At 43.5% G+C, this 17,168-nt stretch overlaps 1 protein-coding gene across 1 annotated transcript in view; it reads left to right on the forward strand.

Moving 5' to 3' along the window:
- LOC119966922 overlaps window positions 1-17,168 on the forward strand; it is a 234,150-nt gene that overhangs the window by 128,170 nt on the left and 88,812 nt on the right. Inside the window, 1 exon segment of the mRNA XM_038798880.1 lies at window positions 12,451-13,936. Within this exon segment, the coding sequence (XP_038654808.1) occupies window positions 12,488-13,936 (1,449 nt within the window). The 5' untranslated portion in view covers window positions 12,451-12,487.

Here is a 17,168-nt window from a genome sequence, read left to right on the forward strand (position 1 = left end):
AGCGGTGAAAAAATCAGTGCCCTTAGTACTCATTCCAGCATTTGAGGAACCTTTTACAAGGGTCCTAATTGATTGCGTAGGACCGCTTCCGAAACCGAAAAGTGGGAATCAATATCTTGTGAAGATAATGGATGTGTCTACTAGGTTTCCAGAGGCCATTCCAGGACGTAATATTACAACTAAAAAGATTGTGGAGGAGTTACTTAAATTCTTTACTAGATATACCCACAGAAATACAATCGGATCAAGGATCAAATTTTACCTCAAGGTTATTCAAAGAAGTTGTGGTTAGTTTAGGATTAAAACATTTTAAATCAACTGCGTACCATCCAGAATCGCAGGGACCGTTAGAAAGGTGGCATCAGACATTAAAGACAATGTTGAGGGCTTATTGTCAAGATTATCCAGAGGATTGGGATAAAGGAATTCCATTCGTACTGTTTGCAATTAGGGGTGCACCTAATGAGTCAACTAAATTCAGTCCTTTTGAACTAATTTTTGGTCTTGAGGTAAGAAGACCACTTAAATTGATAAAGGAAAAATTGGTGAGTGAGAAATCGGCAATTACATTCTTGGATTACGTGTCAAATTTTAGGGAACGATTAAATGGAGCAAGTGATTGGCTAGACAACATTTCAAAGTTGCACAGGATGTGATGAAAAGGGTAGCGGACAAGAAATCCAAAGTTGGTATTTTTGCCAGTGGAGATAAAGTTTTAGTATTGTTACCAGTGGTAGGTGAAACTTTAAAAGCAAGGTTTTGTGGACCGTATCAGATTGAAAGGAAATTAAGTGAGGTGAATTATGTGGTAAAAACACCCAGATAGAAGGAAGGCTCACTGAGTGTGTCATGTAAAGATGCTTAAAAGGTAGAAGTTTTAAAGGTTCTAACTCAAAGTGAACCAAATCCAGATAACTGTGAATCTAACATACCTCAAATTAAATTGGAAAATTAGGATGTTCTTAAAAATTGGGATAAATTGTTGAGTTACCTTCCAGAGGAAAAACGGACTGACCTGAAAGAGTTATTGATGTCACATGAGCAAGTTTGTGGAGATAAATTGGGAAGTACTAAAATGGCTGTCCATGATGTAGATGTGAGAAATGCTGTTCCAATCAAACAAGATCCATACAGACTTAACCCTTTAAAATTGGCACAGGTTAACAAAGAGATTGAGAGTATGCTTATCCGAAAGGGCAAAGGAGATTTCAGCTTTTGTGACTCCAGATGGTATATACCAATTCAAAGTTATGCCATTTGGCATGAAAACGCCCCAGCCACATTTCAGCGGTTAACTAACAAAATTGTTTTCGGATTACCCAATTGTCGATCTGGTAATTTGCAGCCAGACATGGAAAGAACATTTAAAACATCTGATGGAGTTATTCGATCGACTTCAGGAGGCGGGTTTGGTGGTAAACCTAGCCAGAAGTGAATTTGGAAACGCCCAAGTCACTTTCCTTGGCCATACAATCGGACAGGGTCGAATGGTCACATGGGATGTGAAACCAACAGTTTTTGAGGAGTTTCCAATACCCTCAAGACGAAAGGAAATAATGTGATTTCTTGACATGCGTGGATTTGATCGAACATTTGTGCAAAAGTTTTGTTGCTTGATTGCTCCACTGATGGACTTGCTGAAGAAACGTCGAAAATTTCAATGGACAGCAGAGTTTCAACAGGCATTTGACTGCCTGAAAGCTGTGATCACCAATGCTCATGTGTTGGAGGGACTCTGGGACAGGGGACTGTATGATCAGATTGAATTAAAGTGTCTGACTTTAAAGAGAAATGCCGAGGCGTAGAGAAATGGACGGATCGTGCAAAGACCTTCTTGTTCAAAGAGACTGTCAATGGAGACGGATTTCAGTTGGAGGAAGAAGAACGAAAAAAAAAGGGACTATATTATTATACCTGTTTGCATGTGTTGTTTTTTGAAACGAAAAAGTATATTTACTGTGTGCATTTCTTAAAGGATAGTGAAAAGGTGAAAAGTGTTTTTTTTTCTTGGGCGGAGGTGTCATGTGAGAGTATATTTAAGAAATGGGAGTTTAAGAAATGTACCTTTATGAAATGGGTGTTTATCAGTGATGTCAGAGTGTGGGTGGAGCTGGGCTGTCTGTCAGCTTTTTACTTTCACTTTAGGCTGTTTGCTGCAGGGTGTGTGTTAGTTTTGTTTTCATTGTTGGAGCTGAAGCCAGACCAAGCAGGTGTACTGTTGATGTCTCTGCCATGAAAACACTCTCTCTTGCTCATTTGCTGAATTCAGAATTATAAATGTTCTCAGTAGTGAATGTAAACCTAATGTGCTTCTGTTAAAAGGTATTTCTTTTGTCTTCTGGGTGTTGTTTGGGAATTAATTAAGGATTACTTAGTGTTGTATTCTTTGGGGGTTGTATTTGAATTAATAGTTGCTAAGACGTTTGCTGTATGTTTTAAAAAGGTTAACTTGAGCTTATAGAATAAACATTGTTTTGCTTTAAAAGTACTTTTCCATTTCTGCTGTACCACACCTGTAGAGTGGGCCGTGTGCCCCCCATACCACAATCTAGTAAAAGTTGTGGGTCAGGTGAACTCCATGCTACACTTTAGGGTTCTCTAAACCCTGGCCCATAACTGTATTTCAGAACATGTCACAATAAATCAAATCAATCAATCAATCAATATTCTTTACCACTCCAGGGTTAAACAATACAGGATATGCTGGAATGGGATGATCTGCTGGGATCAGCAGGCTTTCGATGGACAATATTCGAGTTATAAAAAGTTCACAAACAACACAATTTGTAATGTTTAATTGGGCTATGTTGTTGTGTGGTGCAATTGTATCTCTTGCAGAAGACCTCTCAGTCTTTTACCTCAATATGATGGGTCGGGTAATTTAATACCCAGTACAGTTGATATACATTTGAAATAATTTGGCCTCTTGTTGCAATTCATAGTATGAGTTTATCTGGTTCCGCTCACCACCAGCATCAGTGGGCTTTTAGGTGGCCAGTCTAATCCTCCATGGAAGGATCAGAAAATCCTGGCAGCCACATACTCAGCACTCCCAGATAGACTGAACATTAGAGGGAGCTCCTCTTACCAGTGAACAGCACTGGACAACTGTAAAAGTCAAAATGGGGAATGGCTGATTTCAAACAAAGACATTTCTGATTGAAATAGCAGTCTTGACTATTTAAACAAATTATTCAAGGCATGTGGACTTCGCTGGACAGGCCAGTATTTATTGTCTATCCATAATTAGCCTTGAGGAGGTGGTGATGAGCTGCCTTCTTGAATCGCTGCAGTGCGTGTGGTGTAGGTACATCACAGTGCTGTTCGGGAGGGAGTTCCAGGAATTTGACCCAGTGACAGTGAAGGAATGATATATTTCCAAGCCAGAATGGTAAGTGGTGGTCCAGATACCTGCTGCTCTTGTCCTTCTAGATGGTAGTGGTCAAGGGTTTGGAAGGTGCTGCCTATGGAGCCGTTGAGTTGCTGCAGAGCATCTTGTAGATGGTACGCATGACTGCCACTGTTCATTGGTGATGGTGGAAGCGAATTTAGGGAAGGGGTGCTAATCAAGCGGGGCTACTTTGTCCTGGATGGTGTCGAGCTTCTTGAGTGTAGTTGGAGCTGCACTCATCCAGGCAAGTGGGGAGTATTCCATTACACTGCTGACTTGTGCCTTGTAGATGGTGGACAGGCTTTGGGGAGATAGAAGGTGAGTTACTCACAGCAGGATTCCTGCTCTTGTAGCCACCGTATTTATATGGCTAGTCCAGTTCAGTTTCTGATCAATGGTAATCCCCAAGATGCTGACAGTGGGGGATTCAGTGATGGTAATGCCATTGAATATTAAGGATTGATGGTTTGATTCTCTTGTTGGAGATGGTCATTGCCTGGACTTGGGTGGTGCAAATGTTACTTGGCAGTGTCAGCCCCAAGCCTGGATATTGTCCAGGTCTTGCTGCATTTGTATGTGGGCTGCTTCTATGTGTGAGGAGTCGTGAATGGTGCTGAACATTGTGTAATCATCAGAGAACATCCCCATTTAGGTTGGAAGGAAGGTCATTGATGAAGCAGCTGAAAATGGTTAGGTCACTACTCTGAGAAACTCCTGCAGTAGTGCCCTGGAGATGAGATGATTGACCTCGAACTACCACAACCATCTTTCTTTGTGCCAGGTATAACTCCAACCAGTGGAGAGTTTCCCCCCTGATTCCCATTGACTCCAGTTTAGATTGGACTCCTTGATGCCATACTCGGTCAACTACTTTTTTTTTCTTATTCGCTCATGGGATGTGTACGTCCCTGGCTGGGCCAGCATTTATTGCACATCCCTGAGGGCATGCAAGGGTTAACCACATTGTGGTGGGTCTGGAGTCACATGTAGGCCATACCAGGTAAGGACAGCAGATTTCCTTCTCTAAAGGACATTAATGAACCAGATGGGTTTTTCGGACAGTTGACAATGGATTCATGGTCATCTTTAAACTTTGACTCCACATATTTATTGAATTCTAATTCCACCATCTGCTGTGGTGAGATTCGATCCTGGGTCGCCAGAGCAATTCCTTGGGTTTCTGGATTACTAGTCCAGTAACAATACCACTATGCCACTCCCTTCCCTGTACTGCATTGATGTGAACTCAAGTCACTGTCATCTTTGGGGTTCAGCTCTTTTGGCCGTGTTTGAATCAATGCTGTCAGGAGCTGAGTGGTCCTGGTGGAACCCAAGCTGAGTGTCGGTGAGCAAGTTATAATAATAATCTTTATTGTCACAAGTAGGCTTACATTAACACTGCAATGAAGTTACTGTGAAAAGCCCCTAGTTGCCACACTACGGCGCCTGTTCGGGTATACTGAGGGAGAGCTCAGAATATTCAATTCACCCAATTCACAGCATGTCTTTCAGGACTTGTGGGAGGAAACCGGAGCACCCGGAGGAAACCCACTGAGGGGGGAATGCGCAGACTCCGCAGAGACAGTGACCCAAGCGGGAATCGAACCCTGGACCCTGGCGCTGTGAAGCAACAGTGCTAATCACAGTGCTGCCCATTGCTAAGCAAGTGCCGCTTGATAACACTGTTAATGACCCCTCCCATCACTTTACTGATGATGAAGACTCGATTGATAGGGCGATACTTGGCTGGGTTGGATTTGTCCTGTTTCTTAGACGTACATGGGCAATTTTCCACATTGCCGGGTAGATGCCAGTGTTGTAGCTGTACTGGAACAGCTTGGCTATTCTGCAGCAAGTTCTGGAGCACAAGCCTTTAATACTATTGCCGGAATATTGTCAGGGCCCATAGCCTTTGCAGTATCCAGTGCTTTCAGCCATTTCTTGATATTGCGTGGAGTGATTCGTACTGGCTGCAGACTGACATCAGTGATGCTGGGGACCTCCAGAGGAGACCCAGATGGATCATCAACTCAGCACTTCTGTCTTTTGCATTGACGTTCTGGGCTCCTCCATCATTGAGAATGGGGATATTCGTGGAGCCGCCTCCTCCAGTGAATTGTTTAATTGTCCACCACCATTCACGGCTGGATGTGGTAGGACTGCAGAGTTTAGATCTGATCTAATCGCTTAGCTCTGTCTATTACTTTCCGCTTATACTGTTTGTCACACAAGTAGTCCTGTATTGTAGCTTCACCAGAATGACACCTTATTTTTCAGTATGTCTGATGTTGCTCCTGGCATGCTCTCCTGCACTCTTCATTAAATGAGAGTTGATCCTCTCGCTTGGTGGTAATGTTAGAGTGGGCGGGCCATGAGGTTGCAGATTGTGGTTGAATACAATTCTGCTGCTGCTGATGGCCCACAGCACCTCATGGATGCCCAGACATGAGTTGGTAGACCTGTTCAAAATCTTGCTGCTGAATTTCTACTTGTGATGTTATTGCATTAATCCATTCATTTAATTAACAATTCTTAGGCCCTCGCCTTGTATTTTTTCTTATTATCCAATACTATTTTTCAAAGTAGGAATGCAATCTTTAATTTTGAGCTACATTTTTAGTTCTGTCATCAGGAGCGAAATATGAAATAAACAATAACAGTAACCAGTGCGCACTGGGAGCAGATACTTTCAGGAAATCTGTGACAGGACAGTGGGACGCATTGAAGAAGGAAATAGGGAGAGTGCAGGGCCAACATGTTCTAATAAAGAAAAAGGTAGGACCAACAAATCCAGTGAACGCTGGATATCGAGGGATATAGAGCATTGGATAAGAATAAAAAGGGAGGCGTTTGACAAATATTGAGGGTTCAAAACAGCAGAAGCTCTAGAGGCATATAGAATGTGCAAGAGGGAACTTGGAAAGGAAATTAGGAGAGCAAAAAAAGGAACATGAAAGGATACTGGCTTTCCTCCCTGGTAAGGATACTGGCTTTCCTCCCTGGTAAGGATACTGGCTTCCCTCCCTGGTAAGGATACTGGCTTCCCTCCCTGGTAAGGATACTGGCTTTCCTCCCTGGTAAGGATACTGGCTTTCCTCCCTGGTAAGGATACTGGCTTTCCTCCCTGGTAAGGATACTGGCTTTCCTCCCTGGTAAGGATACTGGCTTTCCTCCCTGGTAAGGATACTGGCTTCCCTCCCTGGTAAGGATACTGGCTTTCCTCCCTGGTAAGGATACTGGCTTTCCTCCCTGGTAAGGATACTGGCTTTCCTCCCTGGTAAGGATACTGGCTTCTCTCCCTGGTAAGGATACTGGCTTCCCTCCCTGGTAAGGATACTGGCTTTCCTCCCTGGTAAGGATACTGGCTTTCCTCCCTGGTAAGGATACTGGCTTCCCTCCCTGGTAAGGATACTGGCTTCCCTCCCTGGTTTTACAAGTACATTAAGGGTAAAAGGATAACTCTGGAGAGAGTAGGGCCCAATAAGGACCATGGGGTAATTTGTGTGTGGAGCCTGAGAATATAGATAGGGTTCGAAATGAATACTTTGTCTTGGTGTAGACAGGAAGAAACGTTTCCCTTAGTGGAGGGATCAATGACCAGGGGCATTGATTTAAGGGGCAGCTTTGGAGGCGATGTGAGGAATATATTTTCATCCAGAGGGTGGTGGGAGTCTGGAACTAACTGTCTGAAAGGGTGGTGGAGACAAACACTCTCATAACATTTAAGAAGTATTTACATGTGCACTTGTGATGCCAAGGCATACAAGGCTATGGGCCAAGTGCTGGAAAATAGGATTTGAATAGTTAGCTGGTTGTTTCTGAAGGGTGCAGATGCGATGGGCCAAAGCCCTAACCTGCATTGTCGACGATCCCTATAACTCCCTATAACGGCACGAGTTCTGTGCAGCTATGAAATGTTAACTCTGATTCTCTTTCCTCAGATCCTGTCCAACCTGGTTTAGCTCACTGGGCTAAATCGCTGTCTTTTAAAGCAGACCAAGGCAGGCCAGCAGCATGGTTCGATTCCCGTTCCAGCCTCCCCGGACAGGCGCTGGAATGTGGCGACTAGGGGCTTTTCACAGTAACTTCATTGAAGCCTACTCGTGACAATAAGCGATTTTCATTTTCATTTCATTTCATTTCAGTTTCAACCGTCTGAATGTATCTTGCATTTGCAGTTTTCATTTCACGTTCCCAGCATCTTATGTAATAAGTTACGTATTTTGAAAAGTCCCAGTGCACATCACAGGAATCTTATAAAGCAAAATATGACACCAAGCCACAAAGGGAGATATTCGGTAAGATGACCAAAACTTCCTTAGCTTGAGGCCTGGAAAACTGCAGGCATGGCCACGAATGATCGAGCGATGAAAAGAAGCAAGAGAACAGAACATATTGGAAATGTCAGCAAGGCTGGCAGCATCAGTGGAGAGACAAACAGCTAATGTTCAGCTCAATAACCTTTCTGACAAAGGGCTGGTAACCTTTGATGTTAACTCTCTCTCTCTCTTCACTAATGCTGCTAGACCTGCTGAGTATTTCTACTATTTTCGGTTTTGTTTGACTTCTGTTATCTTTGATTTGATGAGTATTCTCCCTTTCGGTACAGGTCCAAATGGCCACTCCAAAAACCTCATACCCTCAAATATTTATTCAATTCTCTTTTAAATGTTTATTTAATAGCTCCCAGCCTGAGTAATCATTACACATATTTATGATCTTTGTAGAAAGTAATGAAATCTGAACGTTTGTGCATCTTTCTTTCCAACACTGCCTCCTGTTCTGGAGTTTGTGGTAATTTTGAACATTCAGGATTCAACATTTTGACCAGTTTAAGGATATTATAGAATATAGTTTCCCTTGAACCTTTGCATTAGAGGAAACAATCTCAAGCTTTTCTCATAGCTCTGTACCTTGGGTTGGGAATGGGTTTGACTTCCCTTTGCTTCATTGTCTCCAAATCTTGGATATCTTTACTGTAATACAGTGAGCAGTTTAACTATACATCGGGTAGTTATGCTTCAGGCCTTGGAATCCAGAGAATACAAACACAGTTTGAGGATTTTAATTTGGTTTATTTTTTAAAAATGTGCTGGATTATTTTGCCCCACCCGCCACAAGATCGCCACGGGCGGGACGCGGATGATGGAACGGCCCATACACATCGGGTGGGAATTTCGGGTCGCCGGGCGGGCACAGCCGGAGAATTCCACCCCTGTATGTTTGTATCAGCTGGCGTGAACATGGAGCTGTCTTAATTCAACTTCTCCAATATTATATAAAAACTGAAAATCCTGCAGAAACTGCTGATCTGGCAGCACCTGTGGAGAGAGAAACTGAGTTTATGTTTGTATTTATGACTCTTTAGAGCTAAAGAGAGGGAGAATGTGATGGATTTTATACTGTTTAAGAGGGGATGGAGCGAAATAAGTCGGATAGGTGGCACTCAAATATTTGCCAAAGCTGTCATGGGCACAAGAATTCAGCCAGTATTAATGGTGGTGTTAAAGACTAAAGAAGATACTGGTAGCAGCTTAACGGTAAGATAGCAGAACAAATGTCAGCAAAGCTTAAAAAGTGGCAGCCCCAGGGGTTAGGTTATAAAAAGAGCCCAGGTTTTGATCCTCCAGTTTGTGTTAGGCTTCAGTTGGACATTGCAATAGGCCAAGGTCGGATATGTGAGAATGAAAGCAAGATGGAGAGTGGAAATAGCATGTGACAGGAAGGTTGGGGTCATCTTTCCTCCATCTGCAGGTATGACCCAACCTTCCTGTCACTTGCCATTTCAACTCACCATCTTGCTGTCATGCCCACATGTCCATCCTTGGCTTTTTGAAATGTCCTCGTGAAGCCCAACATAAACTGGAGGAACTGCACCTCATCTTTCATTTGCACAATTTACGGGCACGATTGAACGGCCTCATCGTGCCCGACTCCGTGATGCGATGAGGCCATTTCATCTCGCGACAGTCTCCCGTGAGATTTTAGATACTCTGAACGCCTCGCAGGATCTAACGAGGCCCCAGGTGGTCGGGCTCTGGGCAGGGTGGTACTTTGGCACTCCTGCCACCCGGGCACCTTAACACTGCCAACTGAGCACCGGGCCCCGTCAGCCTGGCACCTTGACACTTCCAGCCTAGTATGTCCGGAGGGCACTGCCAGGCTAGCAGGGGCATTTCTAGGCAGTGCCTGGGTACCAGGTTGCCTGTGCCAGTGTTCAGGCCCAGGGATGCTCTGCCCATATGGGGTGGGCCCCTAACAGGTAAGTTGGGGCGTTGTGGGGGTCCAGAGACTTTGGTGGGAAGTCCGAGGGGGTTGGGAGATCGGGTCAGCATTTAAAATGATACCTCGATCTCTGGAAATTAGTTAAGTGCGGCCACCGAGGCCTAAAAAAAGAGTTCCGTTTGATGGCGGAGTCGTTCCTAGTGCTGCGGCCACTGTGAAATACCCTGCTGTCTGCTCACAAAACGGGAATCTGTTTCTGGCCGTTAAACCGTTAAATTGTGCCAAACAACTTACTTGTCCTAAAATTAAGTTCAACAACTTCAGACCATGAATTCTCTCCTTCATCTTGATCCTTTTTTAATCCAATTTTTCCCCCAAATCCCCTCCCCGCTGACCCATCTGTCACTCATTCTTAGATTTTGCTTTCACAGAGCGCTGACCCTTGTTCTGCTATTTACACATTCTGCTATTTTACTGTTATGCCACTATCGGCACCTTCTTTAATGTTTTGCACTATTATTAACATTCCTTTTGTTCTTGTATCCATGACATCTTTGTAAAATCTCTCCTAGGCTCCCACGTTTCTCTGAACTTATATTTTGCTCCATCTGCTCCACCCCTTAAACAGTATAAAATTCATCACATTTCTCCCTCGCTTTGACTCGGAAGAAGTATTATAGACTCAAAGTGTTAACTCTGTTTCCCCCTCCACAGATGCTGCCAGAATTGCTGAGTTTTTACATACGAATTAGGTGCAGGAATAGGTCACTCGGTCCCTCTAACCTGCTCCGCTATTAAATAAGATCATGACTGATATGATTGTAACCTCAACCCTGTCTACCCCTGATAACCTTTCACCCCCTTCCTTCATCATAAATCTATCCAGCTCTGTCTTAAATATATTCAAAGACTCTGCTTCCACTGCCTTTTGAGGAAAAGAGTTCCAAAGACTTAAGAGTGTCAGATAAAAAAAACCTCCACTGAAATGCTTCGAACACATTTACATCTTTCCTTAAACAAGGAGATCAATACTGTACACAATACTCCAGATGTGGTCCCACCAATGTCCTGTACGAATAAAGCTCCCTACTTTTGTAATCAATTCCCTTCACAGTAAATGCTAAGATTCTATTAGCTTTCCTAATTACTTGCCTGTGTGCCAATCTTTGTGATTCATGCACAAGGACACCCTACGACACATCTCAGACCATTTAGGAAATAAACGTTTTTATTCTTCCTGCCAATTTTCACATTTGCCCACATTATTCCCCATTGGCCAATTTTAACCACTCATGTAATCTATCTGTGTCCCTTTGTAGCCTCTGTACATCCTCTTCACGATTTACTTCCCGACCTATCTTTGTGTCATCAGCAAATTTAGCAACCATTTCCTCAGTTCCTTCATCAGTTATTCATATAAATGATAAAAGGTTGAGGTCCTAGCGCTGATTCCTGAGGTACATCAACCGTCACACCTGCCAACCAGAAAAATACCTGTTTATGTCAACTCTCTGTTTCCTGTTAGCTCGCCAATCTTCAATCCATACCAATATGTTACCCCTGAGCCGACACCACAAGCTTTTATTTCCTGCAATAACCGTTAACGTAGCACCTTATCAAATGCCTTCTGAAAATCTAAGTACAATATATCCACCTTTATCCACAGCGTATGTGAGTCCTCCAAAGAAGTCTAGGAAATTGGGTGAATATGATTTCCCTTCCACAAAACCATGTTGATTCTGCCTGATTGCCTTGAATTTTTCCTGGTGCCCTGCTGTAATATCTGTAATAACGACGTCTGTTATTTTCCCGATGACACATGTGAAGCTAACTGGCCTGTAGTTTCCTGCCTTCTGTCTCACTCCCTGTTTGAATAAAGGAGTTACATTTGCCATCTTCTAACCTAATAGAGTTTTCCCTGAATCTAGAGAATTTTCCCAGCATTTTCTGTTTCCATTTCAGATTTCCAGCATCCACAGTATTTTGCATTTATTTTTCTTCAATTTTCCGAAGGCAATGATCTCTGCTGCTTTTACCTGGTCAATCTCATATTTGACTTCAGTATCCCAGGAAGATGGTTGACCTGTCTTACAAAGTGACCTGGTAAGCTGAGGGATGGGGAATAACTGCTGTCCTTGGCAGTGATTCCCAGTTAAAATGAATTTGAATTGATGACAGTAACCTGGCAATCGGGGTGTGTCTGTGTACCTTGAACCAACTCATTTGGAGTGATCTTTGACTGAGGTTCATATTTCTCTTTGTTGCTGCTCACAATGGGAATATGATATTAGTATGCAGCTTGAGTTTACCTTCAATTGTTTCAAAACAAAACATCAAATAATGTACCTTTAAGCCAAATTTATTGGAGCTCAATTGATAAAATGGTCCTTGGTGCTCTGAAGGCCTCTGTTCTTGGTGGATAAATCCAGGATACAGGAAATAGGTTGACTACTGACTCTGGTGGCTGAAATCATATTTACTGATTCCTGGTGTTGGCAGCAGACAGTTTGATCAATGAAATGTTGCTGCCAATCAATTCTCTGGTTTGATGTCAATTGTTCCATTTCTAGCTGAAAGGGGTTTTTGTGTTGCCTCCGTTTGCACAGGCAGCACACATGAATTGATGTCCTTTTGATAATTATTTATATCAACAGCTCTTCACACTTCCCCTCCTGCAGCAACACACTCTAACGATTACTTCCATCATTTAGCCAGCTAAGCAGGTCAACGCATTCTAACTTTAGGCAGGGGTGAAATCGACTTAAAGCACTGTAATTTTCCAATTCCTTTCACTCAGTGATGTGTTTGTAACCCCTCTGCTTTTGGTTTATTAGGCTTTGCGCTGGGGAGTGAAACGTAGAGAGCCTGAACATGAGTAACACGCCGTCAACAAGAAAGCCATACAGAAAGGCACCGCCTCAGCACCGGGAGAATCGACGTGAGCCTCCAGTTTTTAGGGATGAGCTAGATGGGACAGCCACACCACCCGAGTTGAGTCAGGTAACTGAGAAGAGCTGTGTGCCTCGAGTGCAGCACACACGATTCAGTCAGACGGATACAATTGGCAGGGCAGATCTAGGAGTGCTGCAGAGTGTGAAAAATTCCAAAGCATCAGGTGCTCCTTTTTCTCCCCTCTGGTCTCAGGATTCGAGCAGTGAAAGAGAGGATGTCCCTTCTCCAAGTAGGCTGGATATGAGAGAAGTGTCTCCGCTAGGCTTCTGTCAACAGTCAGGTGAAGGTGATCTGAGCTCAGCAGTACAAGGCTTAACCAGGTCTGTGAGTACAACTGAGAGAACAGCCATGATATCTGTGAGTGAGGATGAAAATTTCAGACAGCCAGTGAAATCCAGGAGTCAGGGCCGCAGTTTAGTTTTCAAAGAGCCTGCTCAAATTCTGGCTCCAAGGGATATTTCTCATATTCAGCTGCCTCGCAAAGGAATTCTCAAACAGACCAACATGCTCGGAGTTAAAGTTGAAAGTCTACGTAAGGCCAGGTCTGCAGAAACATTAGCCCAAAATACAACAGAGCAGTTAATCTTTCCTTCTCAGCAAATATCAAAAGGACAGAACGACATAAGAGCCTCCACCCTAGGCAAACTATCTCCACAATTCAGTTTAACACAGGATAGGCACCAAGGGCCTGGTGCAGGAATCATCGAGGAGAAACTAAAGTTTTCCAAATTCCTGGATGAGATCACCTATAGAGTGCTGAGTCCACACAATTTTCAGTCATTAGGAGCTCCTCGGGAAAAAGGACAAATGCTAAGCCAGTCTTTGCTCAAGTCAAGCCACGATTTGGGTCCAGAGCTGAGGCAAAACAAGCGGGAAATGCGAGAAGCAAAAGGAGATGAGTTAGTGAAAGGTTCAGATGAAAGCAGAAATGTGCCTGAGAGAAGAAGGAACAGCATGGACAGTAGAGTTGAATCCAGGAAAGGTTGGCAGGATATGGGAAGACCGACAAGTCCTAGGCCAAATGGAAAGCAATTTATAGCAAGGAAAGATGAGATGGAGAAATGGCACTGCACACACAGAGATGTTACTGAGGTTCAGAGAGAAAGCGTAGACAGATGTCAGAGTACAAGAAAAACACTTGAAGCAAGTGGAAAGGGAGAGCAAAAAAAGACCAGGCTGGGTGGACGAAATACAAAAGATGGATTTGAAACTGGCCCTGAATACAAACAACCTCATTATCTAGAAACTGGAGTGGGACAGAAGGACATTGCTGAGAAATGTCGAAATGATTTAAACCCATTGCTACAGTCAGATCAGGATAGGCATTTGGCTGCTCTGCAAATGGCATCCATCATTGTGCAAAATAAGGTAAGGGAATATAAATAAACCAGTATATTCTGATTTGATGGGGTTAATGTTTCTCAATTAAAATAGTTAACTGATGAACACTGTTTTACGGATTGTTGATTAGGACAGATTTGCTGTGATTTGATGTCAACTGTACATTTGGCGAAATGCAGTCGAGAATATCGAACTTCTAGATGCTACATGGAAATCTGCCATCTTGTCAGTCCTTTAATTGTATGACACAGTACTGCTGCAGCTTTTTATAAGAAATTAACATCCTGTTCAAAACAATTTGAGAGCTGCTGATCTTGATGAGGTTGATGGCAGATCAGAGATCAAAGATTTAAGCTCTAGTTTGTACTGAGCTTGTTGTGAATGGGGCTCTAGCAATCGGCCTTTGTGTCACTGGATTGGAAATTTTGCGTGGGTTTCTGCTCCTCATTGCTATCCACCGATCCCTGTTTCATTTATTTTCACCATAACATCAGTTGGGCTTTTCTGCCCTTCAAGCCTCCTTTAGCTCATGTTTCAATGTTATCCAGCTCGCTGGTGTTTATTTTTCTTTATTCTTTCATGGGATGTGGGTATCACTGGTAAAGCCGCGTTTATTGCCCATCCCTAATTACTCTTGAACTGAACATGGAATCACATGTAGGCCAGGCCAGGTAAGGACAGCAGATTTCCTTCCCTGAAGGACATTAGTGAACCAGATGGGTTTTTATGACAATTAATGATAGTCTCATGCTCACTGTTACTGAGACTAGCTTCTTATACTTGTTTTAATTGAAATTTTAATTGAATTTAAATTCCACCAGCTGTTGTGGTGGGATTTGAACCCAGATCCCCAGAGCATTAGGAGCTGGTTTAGCACACTGGGCTAAATCGCTGGCTTTGAAAGCAGACCAAGGCAGGCCAGCAGCACGGTTCAATTCCCGTACCAGCCTCTCTGAACAGGAGCCGGAATGTGGCGACTAGGGGCTTTTCACAGTAACTTCATTGAAACCTACTTGTGACAATAAACGATTTTAATTTCATTTCATTTCATTTCATTTCATTTCATTAGCCTGGGCCTCTGGATTACTTATTCAGTGACATTAACACTACTTTACCATCTCCACCTAAATCATACTACAGTTGATAGGTAATAATCAATAGTCCAACAACATTGAGCTAATTTGACCGTAACTTCCTATATGTGAGAAAAGGATATTTGGCTGAGTTACTGAAGCACGGACTGCGATATGGACTCCAGCATGGATTAGTGCTTTCTATTTATTCCACTCACAGGATGATATGGAATATTACAACGTGGAGGCTGCTGAAATATACAATTGGGACAAACCATTTGCTTAGGGATTTTCTTAGACTCTAACTGTAGAAACAATACAGAAGAAATGGATCTGATCCATCCATTCACATAAGAGTAACCGACTGGAATGATTGTATGACCCTTGGTGTATATTTTAATTGAATTGAGGCTGCTAAATTTATGACCAGTCCCTGGAGGGGTCCCCTAATTTGTTAAATTCCCGAATGGGACCCCAACTTTGTTGTGCTCCCAGGTGAGGAAGAATGAGCTGGCTCCCCTACTTTACTCCTCAGTTGGTTCCCCCTTACCCCACGGATACATTTTCCCAGCCCAAATGTATTCACTTTTTAGAAGAAGCCAAATTAACCAGGCATTCCTGAGTCAAAGAAAGAGTAAGTTTATTAGTCACTGAAAACGCAAGAAAAATAATGAAAAGACAGCACTGCAGACAAACTCTGATCACAAGTAAGAGGCTAAAAGAAAAAATAATAGAAATCCACGTTTGGCTTGTCTGCACATAGCGGCACGTTGCGTCCACTAACATACAAAAATATGACATAGAAGCAGAGATAGGTCATCCAAGCCTGCTCCACCACGTAACAAGATAAAATGTGATCTATTTGGGTTTCGAGTTCTGCATTCCCATTCCCCCCCCCCCCCCCCCCCCCCCCCCCCCCCCCCCCCGATTTGGGCAGCACGGTAGCATTGTGGATAGCACAATCGCTTCACAGCTCCAGGGTCACAGGTTCGATTCCGGCTTGGGTCACTGTCTGTGCGGAGTCTGCACATCCTCCCCGTGTGTGCGTGGGTTTCCTCCGGGTGCTCCGGTTTCCTCCCACAGTCCAAAGATGTGCAGGTTAGGTGGATTGGCCATGATAAATTGCCCCGAGTGTCCAAAATTGCCCTTAGTGTTGGGTGGGGTTACTGGGTTATGGGGATAGGGTGGAGGTGTTAACCTTGGGTAGGGTGCTCTTTCCAGGAGCCGGTGCAGACTCGATGGGCCGAATGGCCTCCTACTGCACTGTAAATTCTATGATCTATGATCATAACCTTTGATTCCCTTGCCGAAAAATAATCTACCTATCTGCACCTTAAAAATATTCAGAGACCCCCACCCCCCCCCTCCACCGCCTTCTGAAGCAGAATTCTAAATTTGCACAGCCCTCAGAGAGAACATTTCCCCTCATCTCTGTCCTAAAAGGGCAACCCCTTATTTTAAAACAGTGCCCCCTAGTTCTGGACTCGCCCATAGGAGGAATCATTCTTTTCACATCTACCTTGTCAATAGAACTGCAGGGGTGACTGACTGCTGTTCTTGTTTGTGTGCCAGTCACACACTGGCACACCAGTACACATGGTCTGCAGCTAGCTGTATAAAATATAAGCATGTATGGCAGTGCCGAGTCTTTAAGCAGACATGAGGAAGACAGAAATAGTGTCATCCATGGGTAGGCTGGGTTAGAAGAAGGTCTTGTGAAGTATAAACACTGGCATCATTGTGTTGAACAGCCCATTGCCACGCAGTAGATTCCATGTATTCTCACTGAATTGATCCATGTCATCCAACTGCATCAATGGCAAGCTCATTCAGTTCATTGAGTCTGCAATCCAGTGAGTCTCACTCCTCTAGCCTCCAATTGTTTCTTCAAATTCTTGCACTATTTTCTCCTTCCAAGTATTTAACAAATTCTATTTTGAAGAAAGCGATTGAAATTTTATTCACCACCTGATCAGGAAGTGTATTCCAAATCTTAACCATTGCAAAAGCTTCTTTTGCTGCCTCTGCTTCTTTTGCCTATCACCTTATTTGTCATTTGTTCACAGGATGTGGGCTTCACTGGCTGGGCCAGTATTTATTATCCATCACTAGCAGTCTTCTTGAATCGCTGTGGCCCATGTACTGTAGGTACACCTACTGTGCTGATACGGAGGGAGTTTCAGTTG

Source organism: Scyliorhinus canicula, chromosome 6, assembly GCF_902713615.1.
Source record: "Scyliorhinus canicula chromosome 6, sScyCan1.1, whole genome shotgun sequence".
In the NCBI taxonomy this organism is placed as follows: Eukaryota; Metazoa; Chordata; class Chondrichthyes; order Carcharhiniformes; family Scyliorhinidae; genus Scyliorhinus; species Scyliorhinus canicula.